This window comes from Laetiporus sulphureus (genome assembly GCF_001632365.1).
Source record: "Laetiporus sulphureus 93-53 unplaced genomic scaffold LAESUscaffold_73, whole genome shotgun sequence".
Classification (NCBI taxonomy): Eukaryota; Fungi; Basidiomycota; class Agaricomycetes; order Polyporales; family Laetiporaceae; genus Laetiporus; species Laetiporus sulphureus.
The window spans coordinates 26,013-37,522 of NW_024468582.1; the positions used below are offsets into that span (position 1 = coordinate 26,013).

The 11,510-nt window shown below is 52.0% G+C and overlaps 4 protein-coding genes across 4 annotated transcripts; 1 reads left to right on the forward strand and 3 right to left on the reverse strand.

Annotated features, from left to right (window-relative positions):
* Positions 1–732: 732 nt before the first annotated feature.
* Positions 733–3,535, reverse strand: LAESUDRAFT_687572 (maltose permease). Its single transcript, XM_040905960.1, has 14 exons — positions 3,187–3,535; positions 2,956–3,128; positions 2,781–2,905; positions 2,623–2,718; positions 2,556–2,565; positions 2,417–2,482; positions 2,108–2,334; positions 1,973–2,032; positions 1,816–1,916; positions 1,600–1,758; positions 1,511–1,545; positions 1,329–1,454; positions 1,158–1,280; positions 733–1,096 (listed from the first exon to the last, which is right to left on the reverse strand). Exons 1-14 carry the CDS (start codon positions 3,400–3,402, stop codon positions 1,000–1,002), a joined length of 1,614 nt encoding a protein of 537 aa, XP_040758506.1. The 5' UTR covers positions 3,403–3,535; the 3' UTR covers positions 733–999.
* A 717-nt stretch (positions 3,536–4,252) lies between these two features.
* Positions 4,253–6,278, reverse strand: LAESUDRAFT_731918 (PLP-dependent transferase). Its single transcript, XM_040910137.1, is given in 11 exon segments — positions 4,253–4,358; positions 4,421–4,579; positions 4,631–4,788; positions 4,842–4,886; positions 4,955–5,049; positions 5,112–5,170; positions 5,227–5,591; positions 5,644–5,889; positions 5,942–6,092; positions 6,159–6,200; positions 6,211–6,278. The coding sequence occupies 9 exon segments, from the start codon at positions 6,018–6,020 to the stop codon at positions 4,272–4,274; spliced, it is 1,293 nt and encodes a 430-aa protein (XP_040758507.1). The 5' UTR covers positions 6,021–6,092; positions 6,159–6,200; positions 6,211–6,278; the 3' UTR covers positions 4,253–4,271.
* Positions 6,279–7,144: 866 nt separating this feature from the next.
* Positions 7,145–8,418, forward strand: LAESUDRAFT_764302 (uncharacterized protein; the record flags this gene model as incomplete). Its single annotated transcript, XM_040913420.1, has 5 exons — positions 7,145–7,444; positions 7,500–7,544; positions 7,611–7,821; positions 7,883–8,091; positions 8,158–8,418. 5 exons carry the CDS (start codon positions 7,145–7,147, stop codon positions 8,416–8,418), a joined length of 1,026 nt encoding a protein of 341 aa, XP_040758508.1.
* Positions 8,419–8,905: 487 nt separating this feature from the next.
* On the reverse strand, positions 8,906–10,652 carry LAESUDRAFT_731921 (NADH:flavin oxidoreductase/NADH oxidase). Its single transcript, XM_040910138.1, has 6 exons — positions 10,307–10,652; positions 10,075–10,249; positions 9,761–10,021; positions 9,568–9,707; positions 9,376–9,510; positions 8,906–9,319 (listed from the first exon to the last, which is right to left on the reverse strand). The coding sequence occupies exons 1-6, from the start codon at positions 10,577–10,579 to the stop codon at positions 9,188–9,190; spliced, it is 1,116 nt and encodes a 371-aa protein (XP_040758509.1). The 5' UTR covers positions 10,580–10,652; the 3' UTR covers positions 8,906–9,187.
* Between the last annotated feature and the right edge of the window lie 858 nt (positions 10,653–11,510).

Genomic DNA, 11,510 nt, shown 5'->3' on the forward strand with positions numbered 1-11,510 from the left:
ACATTCGTGAAGGAGCGTCTTCTGGGCGAGCGCAATTGAATGCGCTTCAGGCAGCGTCTCCGGAAGCACCAAACTCATTTGCATCCTCAGCTTTCGCATCAAACGAGGAAGCGAGGCAGGACGAGATGCTTCTTGCAATACTCATACCTTCTACTGCATTCCATCCATGCGCAGTTGAAGATAGTCACTGTCATCATGTCGTAAGTCTCCACCCACCTTGTGGATCCGGTTCGCATTGCGCTGGCAGTGATGGCGCCCTACCGAGTCACATTGTTGCTAAGGCATCTTGACAACGGATTGCTGCGGAATGCTGGCCCAATCAATTCGCAAGGTCGGCTGCGACAACGCAAATTCAAGACCATCTTCACACGTAGCGGTCACATCCTGACTCGCTGACGTTCGGACCAATCTAAACTCGCTCGTTTTCCGCACCGTTCTTGACAGATGCATGACTCATGTGCAACGTTCACCGTCCAGCGGCAGCACGCGATGAGGAGAATGGAATGCATGTCGGCACCGAGGACCTGATTCTGGACTGCTGGATGGTGATATCATTGTGCGTATACCTGTGTTGGCGAGCGACCTGTCGGATACTCGCGTCCTCCCTATCCTAACAACTATCGTCAAAATGAGTGGCACATGAAGATGTGTTTTATCGGCATCTCTTTCGCCGTCTGGACCATTTCTATGGGTCTTGGAACATACTAATGAGCCTCACGTTTCAAGAATTGCAGATTGACCATGGCATCATTTGAACGAAGGCCATGCTTTGAACAACGCTCCCTAAGGAGGGTCGATTATACAATGCTAGACAACTACCCCAGGAGACCTAAATCAATGCCTACAGTACAGTACCCAGTATACCTCAGTCATCAAGTCATCGAAGGTCATCCATCGCAGGTCATAACGTTCGTCAACGCCATCTGCAAATCAATGCACACAAACCAGCCGAACCCAGTTGCCCACCGCCATTGTCCTGGTCCTCTGAGACCCTCTCCATCACTTTTCGGAGATCTCCTGCGGTAAGTCCTCCTCCTCCCCGTTGTACGTTCCGAACTTGCGCGGCGGGACACGCCGCTCGAACATCGTGTCCAGCCTTTCATAGAAGACCACATCAGCACTGCGCATGCGAGATCTTCACGTGAAGCGCCACTTACTCGTCCACTGTACGGTTCTTCGTCTCGGGGATGTAGAAGTACGCCCAGACCGTCCCAATCGCGGCAAGGCCGCCGAAGATGAAGCCCACCTTCCCGCCGAGGTTCGCCTCGTCCGGTGTCACCCTGGCAAGCCATCAAGCTCGGTCAATCAGAGAAAGGCGTGGTACGCACAAGTATGGGATGACGATGTTCATAACCATGCCACAAAGCGAGTTGACTAGGATACCGATGCCGACCGTCTTGGATCGCAACTTGGCGGAAGATACCTCGGCGAAAATGACGTATCCAAGAGGACCGCTGGAAAGACACGAGATGTCAGCATCATGTGCCTCTCCGCATATGCTTATCCTCACATTCCGGTCTGATATATGAAGTTGTATATCAAGGTCTACGAGAGCCGGGTTAGCTCCAGCCTAGTAAATATCTAAAGTCAACCACTCACAAACGCAGCCATCGCCCATTTCGCGTTCTGGTTATGCGTCGGAATTGCTAGGAAGCCGATGAGGAGAAGCACGATCGTGCATCCCAACATCGTCCAGTTGAAGATGAACCGACGCCCGTATCGGTTGACGGTGTAGAACGTCAAGAGATTCCCAGCAACCTGCACGTGTCAATTGGTGAATCGATCCGCGTAGAGTTTAGATGCCGGGGCACCTACACCGATGCCTGTAACTCCGACGCCCAAGCGGAAGGCATTACCGTCGGGGAAGCCAGCCAGCTCGAAGAAGTACGTGCTGTAGCCGAGGACGAAGACCACACCTGTATCAGGATATGTTAAATCCGCAGACCTTTCAAATGTGTAAAGCAAAGCCAACCTGCCGCTTGCTGGAGCACGAAGACCATGCATGCGATGATCGTCCTTGTCAAGTTCACACCTAAAACCAGACGTCTCAGCCATGACCCACCTCTCGTTCCACTCTGCTGGTGTTGCTGTAGAGAGTATCGCTCACCTCGGAAGCAATCCGCGTATGTCGAATTGGCTGCATACGAGTCCTCGAGAACGATCGTCTCCTGGATCTGCTGCAACTGCAGGTCTACGTCCGTCGCGCCGCCAGAGAGCCTCGTGAGGATCTTGTGTGCCTCTTCCTTCCGTCCCTTGCGCACAAGCCACCACGGCGACTCAGGTGCGAACGGGAGCCCGATGAGCAGCAGAACGGGGAAGATCCACTGGAGTGCGCTGGTTGACGATGAACACACAGCGAAGGTTCGCGAAATTAGCCACGATCTACCAAGATAACAAAAAGAGCGAAGTCACACACAAGGGCAGCCTATATGCGTATGCAGATGACCATTCTCCGGTACCTTCGATGACGCCATTCGACATGCTAGAAAGATACGACACGGGCTCAGCTGAAATCATGGGGACGGGCATGAGTAGTGCGCTGGCCAGAAACTCACAGCTGTCCGACTAGGATGATGTCTCATCAGCCAAGGTCGATTGAGCGTGCGAAAGTATCCGACGTACGGTCGATCCACAGATTCACGGACGACGTCGTGATACCTCGCAACGCCAGGGGAGATACCTCAGAGCAGTAAGAGCTGGCACCGGATACGTACATGCCTGACACGGTCGAGGCCAGCGCAAGTCAGAGCGGACCCAGCGCTTTTACGGAAAAGACGCACCGAGAGCATAGCCATTGACAAGCTTCCCCACAAGCAGCTGGGCGTTCTTGTGCGGATACGTGAAGAATTGAATCAGAATGCCCACGATGGAGACCACGCAGCAGACGGCCACAGCGCCTCGTCGTCTACACATCATCAGCTTCCGTACATTCTAGGATATCGCTGCGAGACTTACCCAAGCTTATCCGAGACGTATCCTAGTGACAGACCACCAAAGATGCCGCCCACAGAGCTGACGCTGTTGAAGGCACTTTGCCATCGCGCCGCGAGAATGTATTGGGACGAGCTTTCATCAAAGAACCCGAAGTCTCTGCGGAACGAGGGTACGCTGAGCAAACCGCCTCCGACCTGTTATGCCATAGTTCAAATTGGGATGGATCATGAAATGCGCTATGCCCGTGCACACCTGCGAGTCGTAACCCCACAGGAGGGCGCCCATACACATGAATAGACACCAAAACGTCGCCTGCCAGTACACGCGCACGGCATGCAGCGGCGATAGCGCCTTATCCGTCGCAGCGGCCTGTGCAAGTGCCGTGAGGTTTCCGAACTGCTGCTGTCCCTTATCGAGGCTTGCAGCATCCTCGACGTGGGTGGGATCAACCTTTTCAGGGTTGTTCATGCGTGGATCTGGGGAATGAACGGCGTTGCACTGCGGTGGTAGGTGTGGGTAGAGCACGAAGATCGCGATGGAAGCTTGAGGATTCTTATGTGAATGCGGGTCGCGGCCATGGACACCGTTGTCCAAAATATCCGCGATGGTACCTATGCAGATTAAGCGAAGCTCGGAAGTTGGACGGGCACGTTGCATACTCGCCTGCTGTTCTTAGACGTTCTCGGTGTCACCAGGTCGAAGGAGCATATGCAGAAGGTTCCATTTCGGAGAGTCTGTTGCCGTCATATAGACTCAGCTGACACCCCTCATCAAACAATCAACAGTTTATGGTCGAAGATTTGATCAATTAATGGCAATTAGCGCCCGGAGTGATGGGGATTGTATGCAAGTTGTTCCGTCGTATTGTCCGAACTGCCCTAGATTTTGCGGAACTGCGCTTCGAACGGTCTTGATCTTTTGCTATTCTGACTTTGTCTTTCTGTACAACGGGTCGTCAAAGCATTAATGTGGGCGTTCCGCACATGTCGGGCCGTGGATTGGGCAGGATTGATGGGTGCCGCAAGTCGGGTAATACATCATTCTGAACGGGTATGGATCCGAAGGGTAGCACAGGAGCTGATCCTGAGCACTCTCCTCCTGGTGCTTCCGCTGGCTTGAGGTGTATGCAGGCATGTATACGCGGAGATTCGACAGTGAGAAAAGAAGCGCATTAGCGAAGCATGAGAGGTATCGCGGGCCTGGCAGCATCGGTCTTAGCATGGCAGAAAAACAGTCTTAGCGACAGAGGATATGCAAAGCTATGGTGGTCTAGACGGAAAGCGAAGAGCAGCTGCGATGCAACAGACAAAACGAAAGGGTGCAAAACCGATGTGCTGTCATATCTTCGCTCGCTCTGCAACCTCCTTCGTGATCTCCGCGCATACAACCAGTAGAGCGTTCCCGAGCTTCTCGAAGTCACTAATCTACGCGCCACGATACACATGTCACGCGCCATATAACGGTTGCATGACGATGCTTCGCGCACCTCGTTGTATACCTGCGCGCTTGCTCTCGTCCACCATCTGCCATCGTAGTAGAACTGCGACGCATATACGTTGTGTTGGTTGAGCAGCTTATCCTGGAACATCAGGGTGACAGCCGACGTCGGCGCTACTGAGCTTGCCAACGGGATCTCGACGTTAATCTGAAACAGGTGTCAGCCATCGCGTGTCCAGAACACAGTGCGTGTGCAGACCATATTCGCAGTGAGCGCCTTCGCCTCGTCAAAGTCATCCGAAAACATTGTGCGCGTATTCAGGATTTCAGCGAGCCGCTTCCCGCCAGCAAGTGCCAATGCACGGCAGTATTCGTTGATTTTCTTCTCGCCACCTAAAAAGCTTCGAAATTCTAGGGCTATACAGGGCGATAATCGTCAAGTAATCCAGCCTTGCAGGGCAGCGACGCACCTGGCTTGATACTCAGAGGTATCGTAAAGTCTAGCGTTCCGGTCCCTACGACCAGTGTCGAAAGCCAGTGTCAAAGGATAGGCAAAACAGCTGTATGAAACATGTCAACTCACAGAAGAACTTCGATTGGAGATCATCTTGTCCTCCATTTAAACGTGCCCCGTATGTAACGCTCGTAGGGAATGCGGACTTGATGATGTGATGATTGCTAGCAGAGAGCAATCAGCACCACTCTATTCGTCACTTCAGCAAAGACAAATAAACACCAACCGTTTTGGCACATAGAGCAGTGCACAACCGTACTTGGTATACATCCATTTTGAGCAGCTCTGGCCGCATAAACAGATCCATCTAGTTCGGCTTTATGATGATAAGGAAAACGCACCGACACCCAGAAGTCAGGCGCTGCCTCTGTTAGGTTGATGTCTACTTCCTGGCCTAGCGAATGTGCCGCATCAATGACACTCCACACTGATTCTTCTCTGCAGATCTGCACCATCTCCCTCCAGGGCATGTAGACGGATGGAGTCGCTGAGATGCTATCCAACACCGCGACAATCTTGCCCTTGAGAATCCCGGACGCAGATCGGCGCTGTTCTGCCTTCAGGGATCTGAGATACTCGCGGAACCGCTCAAGGATAGAGGCACGCGTCTCTGGAAAAGATAGAGCGAACTTGGAGAGCTTCGGATGAGGAGGGGAATCGGAGACGTAACGTGCTGCAGCACTGATGGTTCCAAACGTGCAATTGGCTGACAACACCTAGCATAAGACGAAGGAGGCGGTGTAAAGCGACGGACGTACTGATGGCGATAACATCGCCTTCCTCCCAACTGAAATTCCGCAACACGACGCTGATCCCATGAGAGACGTTCGGCACGAATACACATTCGCTGGGATCTGCGCCGATCAGCTTAGCAACCATTCCGCGCACCTCCTCCAGCATCGGTCGATAGTGGAACCAGATGAAGCGGTCTGGATTCGCTGCGATACGAGCAGCCAGGCCTTGGCTTGCATCCTCGACACGCCGCGGAATACCGCCCGCCGTACCTGTAGGTGGTACTCAGTAGCTAGCATGATCGATTGGACGACGTACACTGACCATGATTTAGGTTTGCATACCTAGGTTCCATTGCAAAGAATGGTAGGGTCGCATGACCGAATTCCGGATGATTCTCCATGCTACTGGACTTGAGCCGATATAATGTGTGCTACTGGTTGATAGGCACGACGTTAGTGAAGACGGGGGAGTCCGCCAAGGCAAACCGTGTGTTATGCAGCCTTTTCGAATAGCTTCGGGTAGAAGCATCGCTCTTATCAAAGCATTTCTAGCCCACTGATGGGCTGTTAACTGTTGAAGGGACAACGAAGGTCGGATGATTGGATTACGTCATGGCCCTCTGCTGAGCTTGCATTGCGAGGGAAGATCTTTCCTCCAGCTCAGTGCCCGGCCAAACCATATCGCATTGAGTTGATACAAGCATGGACAACCGCAGGCGGCAGGCCTCCTCCACGGGAGTTTGGGGGGCGACTTTGTGCCACATTTCGATCATTCACCATGTGCCCGATCATGATGGGATTACGTATTTCAAACTCCACAATCTCAATCCCTAACGACTGTATGAAAATGTGGCTGGAAAGTTGCTGAGGTGTGGCGGCGGATGTGGCACGGTCCTCCTGCCCTTAGTACTAAGGCCCCCCAAACTCCCGAAGAAAGGCTGTGGAGGAGCCTGGGACAACCTTGGATGAAGAAGTCCCGGTCTCAACGGAGATAGGTAAGCAGAAGCTAACAACGACCATGCACTGGGCCGGCTTCATATGGGCGGGATCATCGATGAATAGAACACCCGCACGTTCTCATGATTTCAAGTGGCAGCAGTTGCTGAACAGGATTTCTCTCAATAATCGTACAGTGAGCCTGCCCATGTCGTGATCGTGTCATTGGTCTGCGCAATAAATTCTTACATTATCCGATAGACAAAGCAAATCATTCCAGTTCTCAGACGACATAAAACCGCATTGGAGAACCATTTGCTCGCGTGAATGCCATGGGCACAGAGCGCCGCTAATGGCACTGAGTTCAGCGGATGTTCCGCAACGTGTACTTTTCTATGATGAAATGGGCAGGGAACTCGCCTGGCATCGTTCTATCGGGCAACGCGGCTAGCGAGAAGCATGCATGCCGCGCTCGAGAAGTCTTCCATTCATAGGTCCGGAGTGTGCCACCAATAAGACATTCCGATGATCAGAAGATTGCTACCGGGCCCCGCTCATCCCTCACCCATCTGCCCGTGGCACAGCCGCAATGGCCAAGTTCCTCATAGCAGAGGCGGAGCTCGTTGCTATCTTCACCGAGAGTATTACCTATGGCATCCATATCTCAACATTCACGACATGCATGTGGACGCTGTTGCGCAGGCCGAAGGGCTTGGAACGACATGTAAATGTGACGCTGCTCTTGTTCTCTATCACACTCTTTATCCTCGGCACACTGGACATCGCTTTCAATTTCTATCGCAATCTAACCGCCTTCATCTTCTACACGGGACCTGGTGGAGCCAGTCACGTCTTTGAAGAGCTTTCGAATTGGGTGAATGCTGCAAGGGTAAGCCTGACCCTGTCATAGATTGCCTCCATGGACGCTCATAATGGCAATGCAGAGCGCCTTTAACGTATTCGCCTTCGTCGTCGCAGATGCAATCCAGGTGCGTGGCAGTGACTCCTTGTCGCAGCAGATAGTGTGAACGTGAATCGCACGCTTCCCCTGGCAGGTTTATCGCCTCTGGATTGTATACTCCCGCAACTGGAGAGTAGCCTTCCCTCCCCTGTTCTTATGGCTTGCTGGAATGTCGTGTGGTATATCGGTGGTATACTACGGCGCTACACTCAATCTGCTCACGGATTTGTCCGGAGCGACAATTCTTGACAACTTCCTCGACGCCTTCCTCGTTCTATCAGTGAGTGTTAACGTTATTACCACAGGTACGTGTCTATCCGGTACCAGAATGTGCGCGCATTTAACGCGTTTGTATTTGTACTGTAGGTTTGACACTGTATCGTATCTTGATGATCCACCGGTCGACCTCGCGTTATTTCCCCAACAATTCGGGGAGCACCGTGCGAGCCACCGTGACGTGGACACAGCTCTTCCGGATCCTGATCGAGTCTGCTCTCCTCTATACCGTTATTTCAATCATCTTCTTGATTGTAAACTTGACGGGCAATAACGCGGTATACTGCGTCTCGGACATGGTAAATCACTGCTTTCTTAAGACCTTGGCTTTTTGCTGATCTGAGATTGTATCTTTTGCCTTGCAGAGCTTGCAGATTGCGGGTATACAATTCGACCTGATCATCGTACGCGTAGGGATGGGAATTACCATGGAGCAGGAGCATACGAGGCTTGAGAGCATGAACTTCCGGATGCAACGGACGAGCACTGCTCGAACGGACCATGGCCTCGATGTACCTGTTGTGATAACCCAGAGCACCACGACGACAACAAGGACGGGAGAAGAGAGCGACCGGAAGAGCGTGAAGGCCGGTAGTTTCCCCCACGAGGGATCGGATGCAGTTTGATGAACGGTAGTCGTTCCTTGCTTCAGATATGAAATCGAACATTTGGTCGGTATCCTTCTTCACAGTATGCATTAGTGGCCAGTACACACCGCGGGCTCTAATTGTGGATTCAATCGTACCTATGATGCCTTGCGATAGTTTCTGATAGCAGACAAAACGTCTTCATGACTTCGAATGAAATGTTTAGGTGAATCGAGTCTGTCGTAGTTGCTCACGAGTGTCCAGATCGAACGTGAAGACGGTGCACACATGGCAAGTTGTAGCAGATATTCTTGGCTTTAAAGCTGTATTACCATTTGTGCGTCTGCTCTGCACCAGTCAATGGCTAAAGACAGGCATCTATTCTGCCTCTAAGTGCATCAATGATTTTAGAATTATACTGTTCCTCTCTATCTCTACTAGACATGAATCTCTGGCTTAACCAGCTTTCAATTCATTGACGCAAAGAAGAAATATGAAGGCCATGGAACCTCCTTCTATAAGGTCAGCGACATCTCCTGTCATTGATGGAGCTGCCTCAGAAGACAGTCTTTCTCCAATGATAGCAGGTCCTTGTACCAGATGTTTGATAACTCTGACATTCCTGAGGTAGAAACCATCTCGGTCCCATGGTGCATGAGGCATGAGCAATGTACAATGCAGTGACGGATGTGTGCTTTACTTTGCATACAATACTTCTGCGAATCGCAAGGGATGTCCCACTCATCTCGGATATCTACTTCTAATAGTGTGCCAACGATCGTTTCTGTACGCGTTGACATCCTGAGGGCTACAGTTTGCCCGGTGTGTCGTCAGTGAACGGATAGTCGATATAGCCATGCGGATCCTCTTTACTGTAGTACGTGTCCTGGTTCCCCTCCGAGATAGGCAGGTTCTGCGCGAGACGCAGCGGCAAATCGGGCTAGGCACAACATGGTCAACGAATGAGGAAATGCGGATCATAATGTGAGGCCCTACGTGAGAAATGAAGAATCGTCCGAACGCGACCAGGTCGCCGTTCTTCTCAGCCGTCTCAAACGCAGTCTCGCGACTGTGTCCGCCCGCACTTATGAACCTACGCGGTGCCCAAATCTTGCGCAGGAAGTCGTTGCTCTGCATGATAGATCATCAGCGACAACGATTTGATGGGGCCAATGCAACGAATTTCACCTCCCCTGGGACTGGAACGCGATCCGGGTTCCCGTTCGTGAGCGGCTCAACGACGTGGATGTATGCAAAGTTCGGATGTCGTGCGGCGATCTGGGATGCCAGGAATGAAAACGTGGGCTTTGGGTCCAACATACGCATATCTATCCATGGGCGTCGTCATCTGCCAAGGTGTCCGGATACTTCTACAGCATACCTTGGAACTCGCCCCAAGGGCTCAATCTGATGCCCATCCTCTCCTCGCCGATCACGTTCGTGACAGAATCAATGATCTCGAGAGCAAAGCGGCTGCGATTTTCGATCGATCCGCCGTACTGGTCAGTGCGCTTGTTGCTCACGTCCTGCAGGAACTGGTCGATGAGATAGCCATTTGCACCGTGAAGCTCGACACCATCGAAGCCTGCGCGTATGGCGTTCTTGGCGGCGATTGTGAACAGCTTGACATACTCCTTTGTCTCTGTATGTAACATCAGAAACGGACGTATGGTGACAATTAAGGGAATCGTGTACCTGGGATGGTCAGAGGGCGAGGCGCCTTCGGCCTGCCCGTCATCTGAATGTCGGAAGAAGAGACGAAAGGGAAGGATGCATCCTCCTCTTCAAGGACTTTAGGATCAGCGGCCCGACCTAGAGCCCATAGCTGGCAGAAGATGCGAGAACCGTTCCCGTGGACCGCGTCGGTCACCTGCGATCTATAACGTGAGCTGCCTATCGCAACTATCTCCCGACAAAGACCACCCACCGCCTTCCAGGCAACTACTTGTTCGTCACTCCAGATCCCCGGTACGTTTTTGTACCCACCGGCCTTCGCAGCGATGAATGTCGCCTCGGTGATTATCAGAGTGCCGGGGACCGTCGACCGCTGGCGATAATACTCTACCGCAAGGTCGCCGTGCACATGCGCTTTGTTCGCACGGAAACGCGTCAGTGGCGCCATCACGACACGGTGAGCATATGTGCGCCCGCCGACCTTGATAGGCTGGAAGAGCTTGGGGACGGTCGCCGTCGACGACATGCTGCGTTGTAGGAGAAGATGATTTACGAGACGTGTTCTCAACTGCGGGCTTTATATGTGATCGACAATGTTGCAGCTTCAGGGTCATTCCCGGATAAGTCTGCTGCTGAGCAATCAATTGTTTTCCCGATGATAAATTCGATTCCAAGTCAGCATGCTAATATATTACTCACCAAGATGACGCTATTCGGCTTCACAAATTAGCCGTGGCAATGCATCGCAAAGCTGACGCGATGCAACATGCTGATATGGAGGATACTCTCAAAGAAAACCGCTTCAGCACTAGGCCGTGACCCGAGAGGTGGTTCATAGAGCGTCCTGAGCCGAAAATAGTGCAGGGCCGAAGGCCCTTGCATCATGGTTATCGAAGTCACTACAGCTGAGCTCTGCGCTGCTGCTGTTGCTGCGATTTCGCCGTTACTGCAAAGCGGCACATCAGGAAAACTCAAATCGGCTTGTGGCTCACGAACCTCCTTTTGTGCTTATTTCCGCTTGAATTGGCTTGTATAGGCGGGCAAGTGAAGCCGTAAATCGGGGGAAAATCCAGAACAAGGAGGTCCTGAGACTTTCTCGGGCTTATCTCTTTGTTTGATTCCAACAAGCGGAAACAAGCCTATGCAAGCGGATTTAAGTTTTCCTGATGTGTCTCGCCATAACTAGGCAGATGCCTAGAAATACTACACGAACACACTAAGTAGTAGTAGTCTTTCGGAAGTGATAAAAGAAAGTTCACCGGCACCCCTCGGATTGGGAATGACGCGATCACCTGACCATGTGCGTGAGATCGCGCGATCGCGTCACGTACGTATGCAAGAGGCCCCGCGCAACTCTCACATATGAGTGTCGCAAAAATCTTCCAAAATCAGCCTAAAATATGCAAAGTTTTTGGCCTGAAGTATGCAAAGTGCGACAAGGCCCGTGACTATGTCAC

What these genes read in the sequence shown, in the direction of transcription:
- LAESUDRAFT_687572 (XM_040905960.1), bottom strand. Translation starts at nt 3,402, where the DNA reads ATGAACAACCCTGAAAAGGTTGATCCCACCCACGTCGAGGATGCTGCA. An exon ending in TCGGAGTTACAGGCATCGGT is followed by an intron (nt 1,759 to 1,815) that starts GTAGGTGCCCCG and finishes TGACACGTGCAG; the next exon opens with GTTGCTGGGAATCTCTTGAC. An exon ending in AATGGGCGATGGCTGCGTTT is followed by an intron (nt 1,546 to 1,599) that starts GTGAGTGGTTGA and finishes CGGCTCTCGTAG; the next exon opens with ACCTTGATATACAACTTCAT.
- LAESUDRAFT_731918 (XM_040910137.1), bottom strand. Translation starts at nt 6,020, where the DNA reads ATGGAGAATCATCCGGAATTCGGTCATGCGACCCTACCATTCTTTGCA. An exon ending in CTGCTCTATGTGCCAAAACG is followed by an intron (nt 5,050 to 5,111) that starts GTTGGTGTTTAT and finishes GCTCTCTGCTAG; the next exon opens with CAATCATCACATCATCAAGT. An exon ending in GCGCGCAGGTATACAACGAG is followed by an intron (nt 4,359 to 4,420) that starts GTGCGCGAAGCA and finishes CGTGGCGCGTAG; the next exon opens with ATTAGTGACTTCGAGAAGCT.
- LAESUDRAFT_731921 (XM_040910138.1), bottom strand. Translation starts at nt 10,579, where the DNA reads ATGTCGTCGACGGCGACCGTCCCCAAGCTCTTCCAGCCTATCAAGGTC. An exon ending in TCGCCCTCTGACCATCCCAG is followed by an intron (nt 10,022 to 10,074) that starts GTACACGATTCC and finishes TGTTACATACAG; the next exon opens with AGACAAAGGAGTATGTCAAG. An exon ending in CCCTTGGGGCGAGTTCCAAG is followed by an intron (nt 9,708 to 9,760) that starts GTATGCTGTAGA and finishes GCCCATGGATAG; the next exon opens with ATATGCGTATGTTGGACCCA.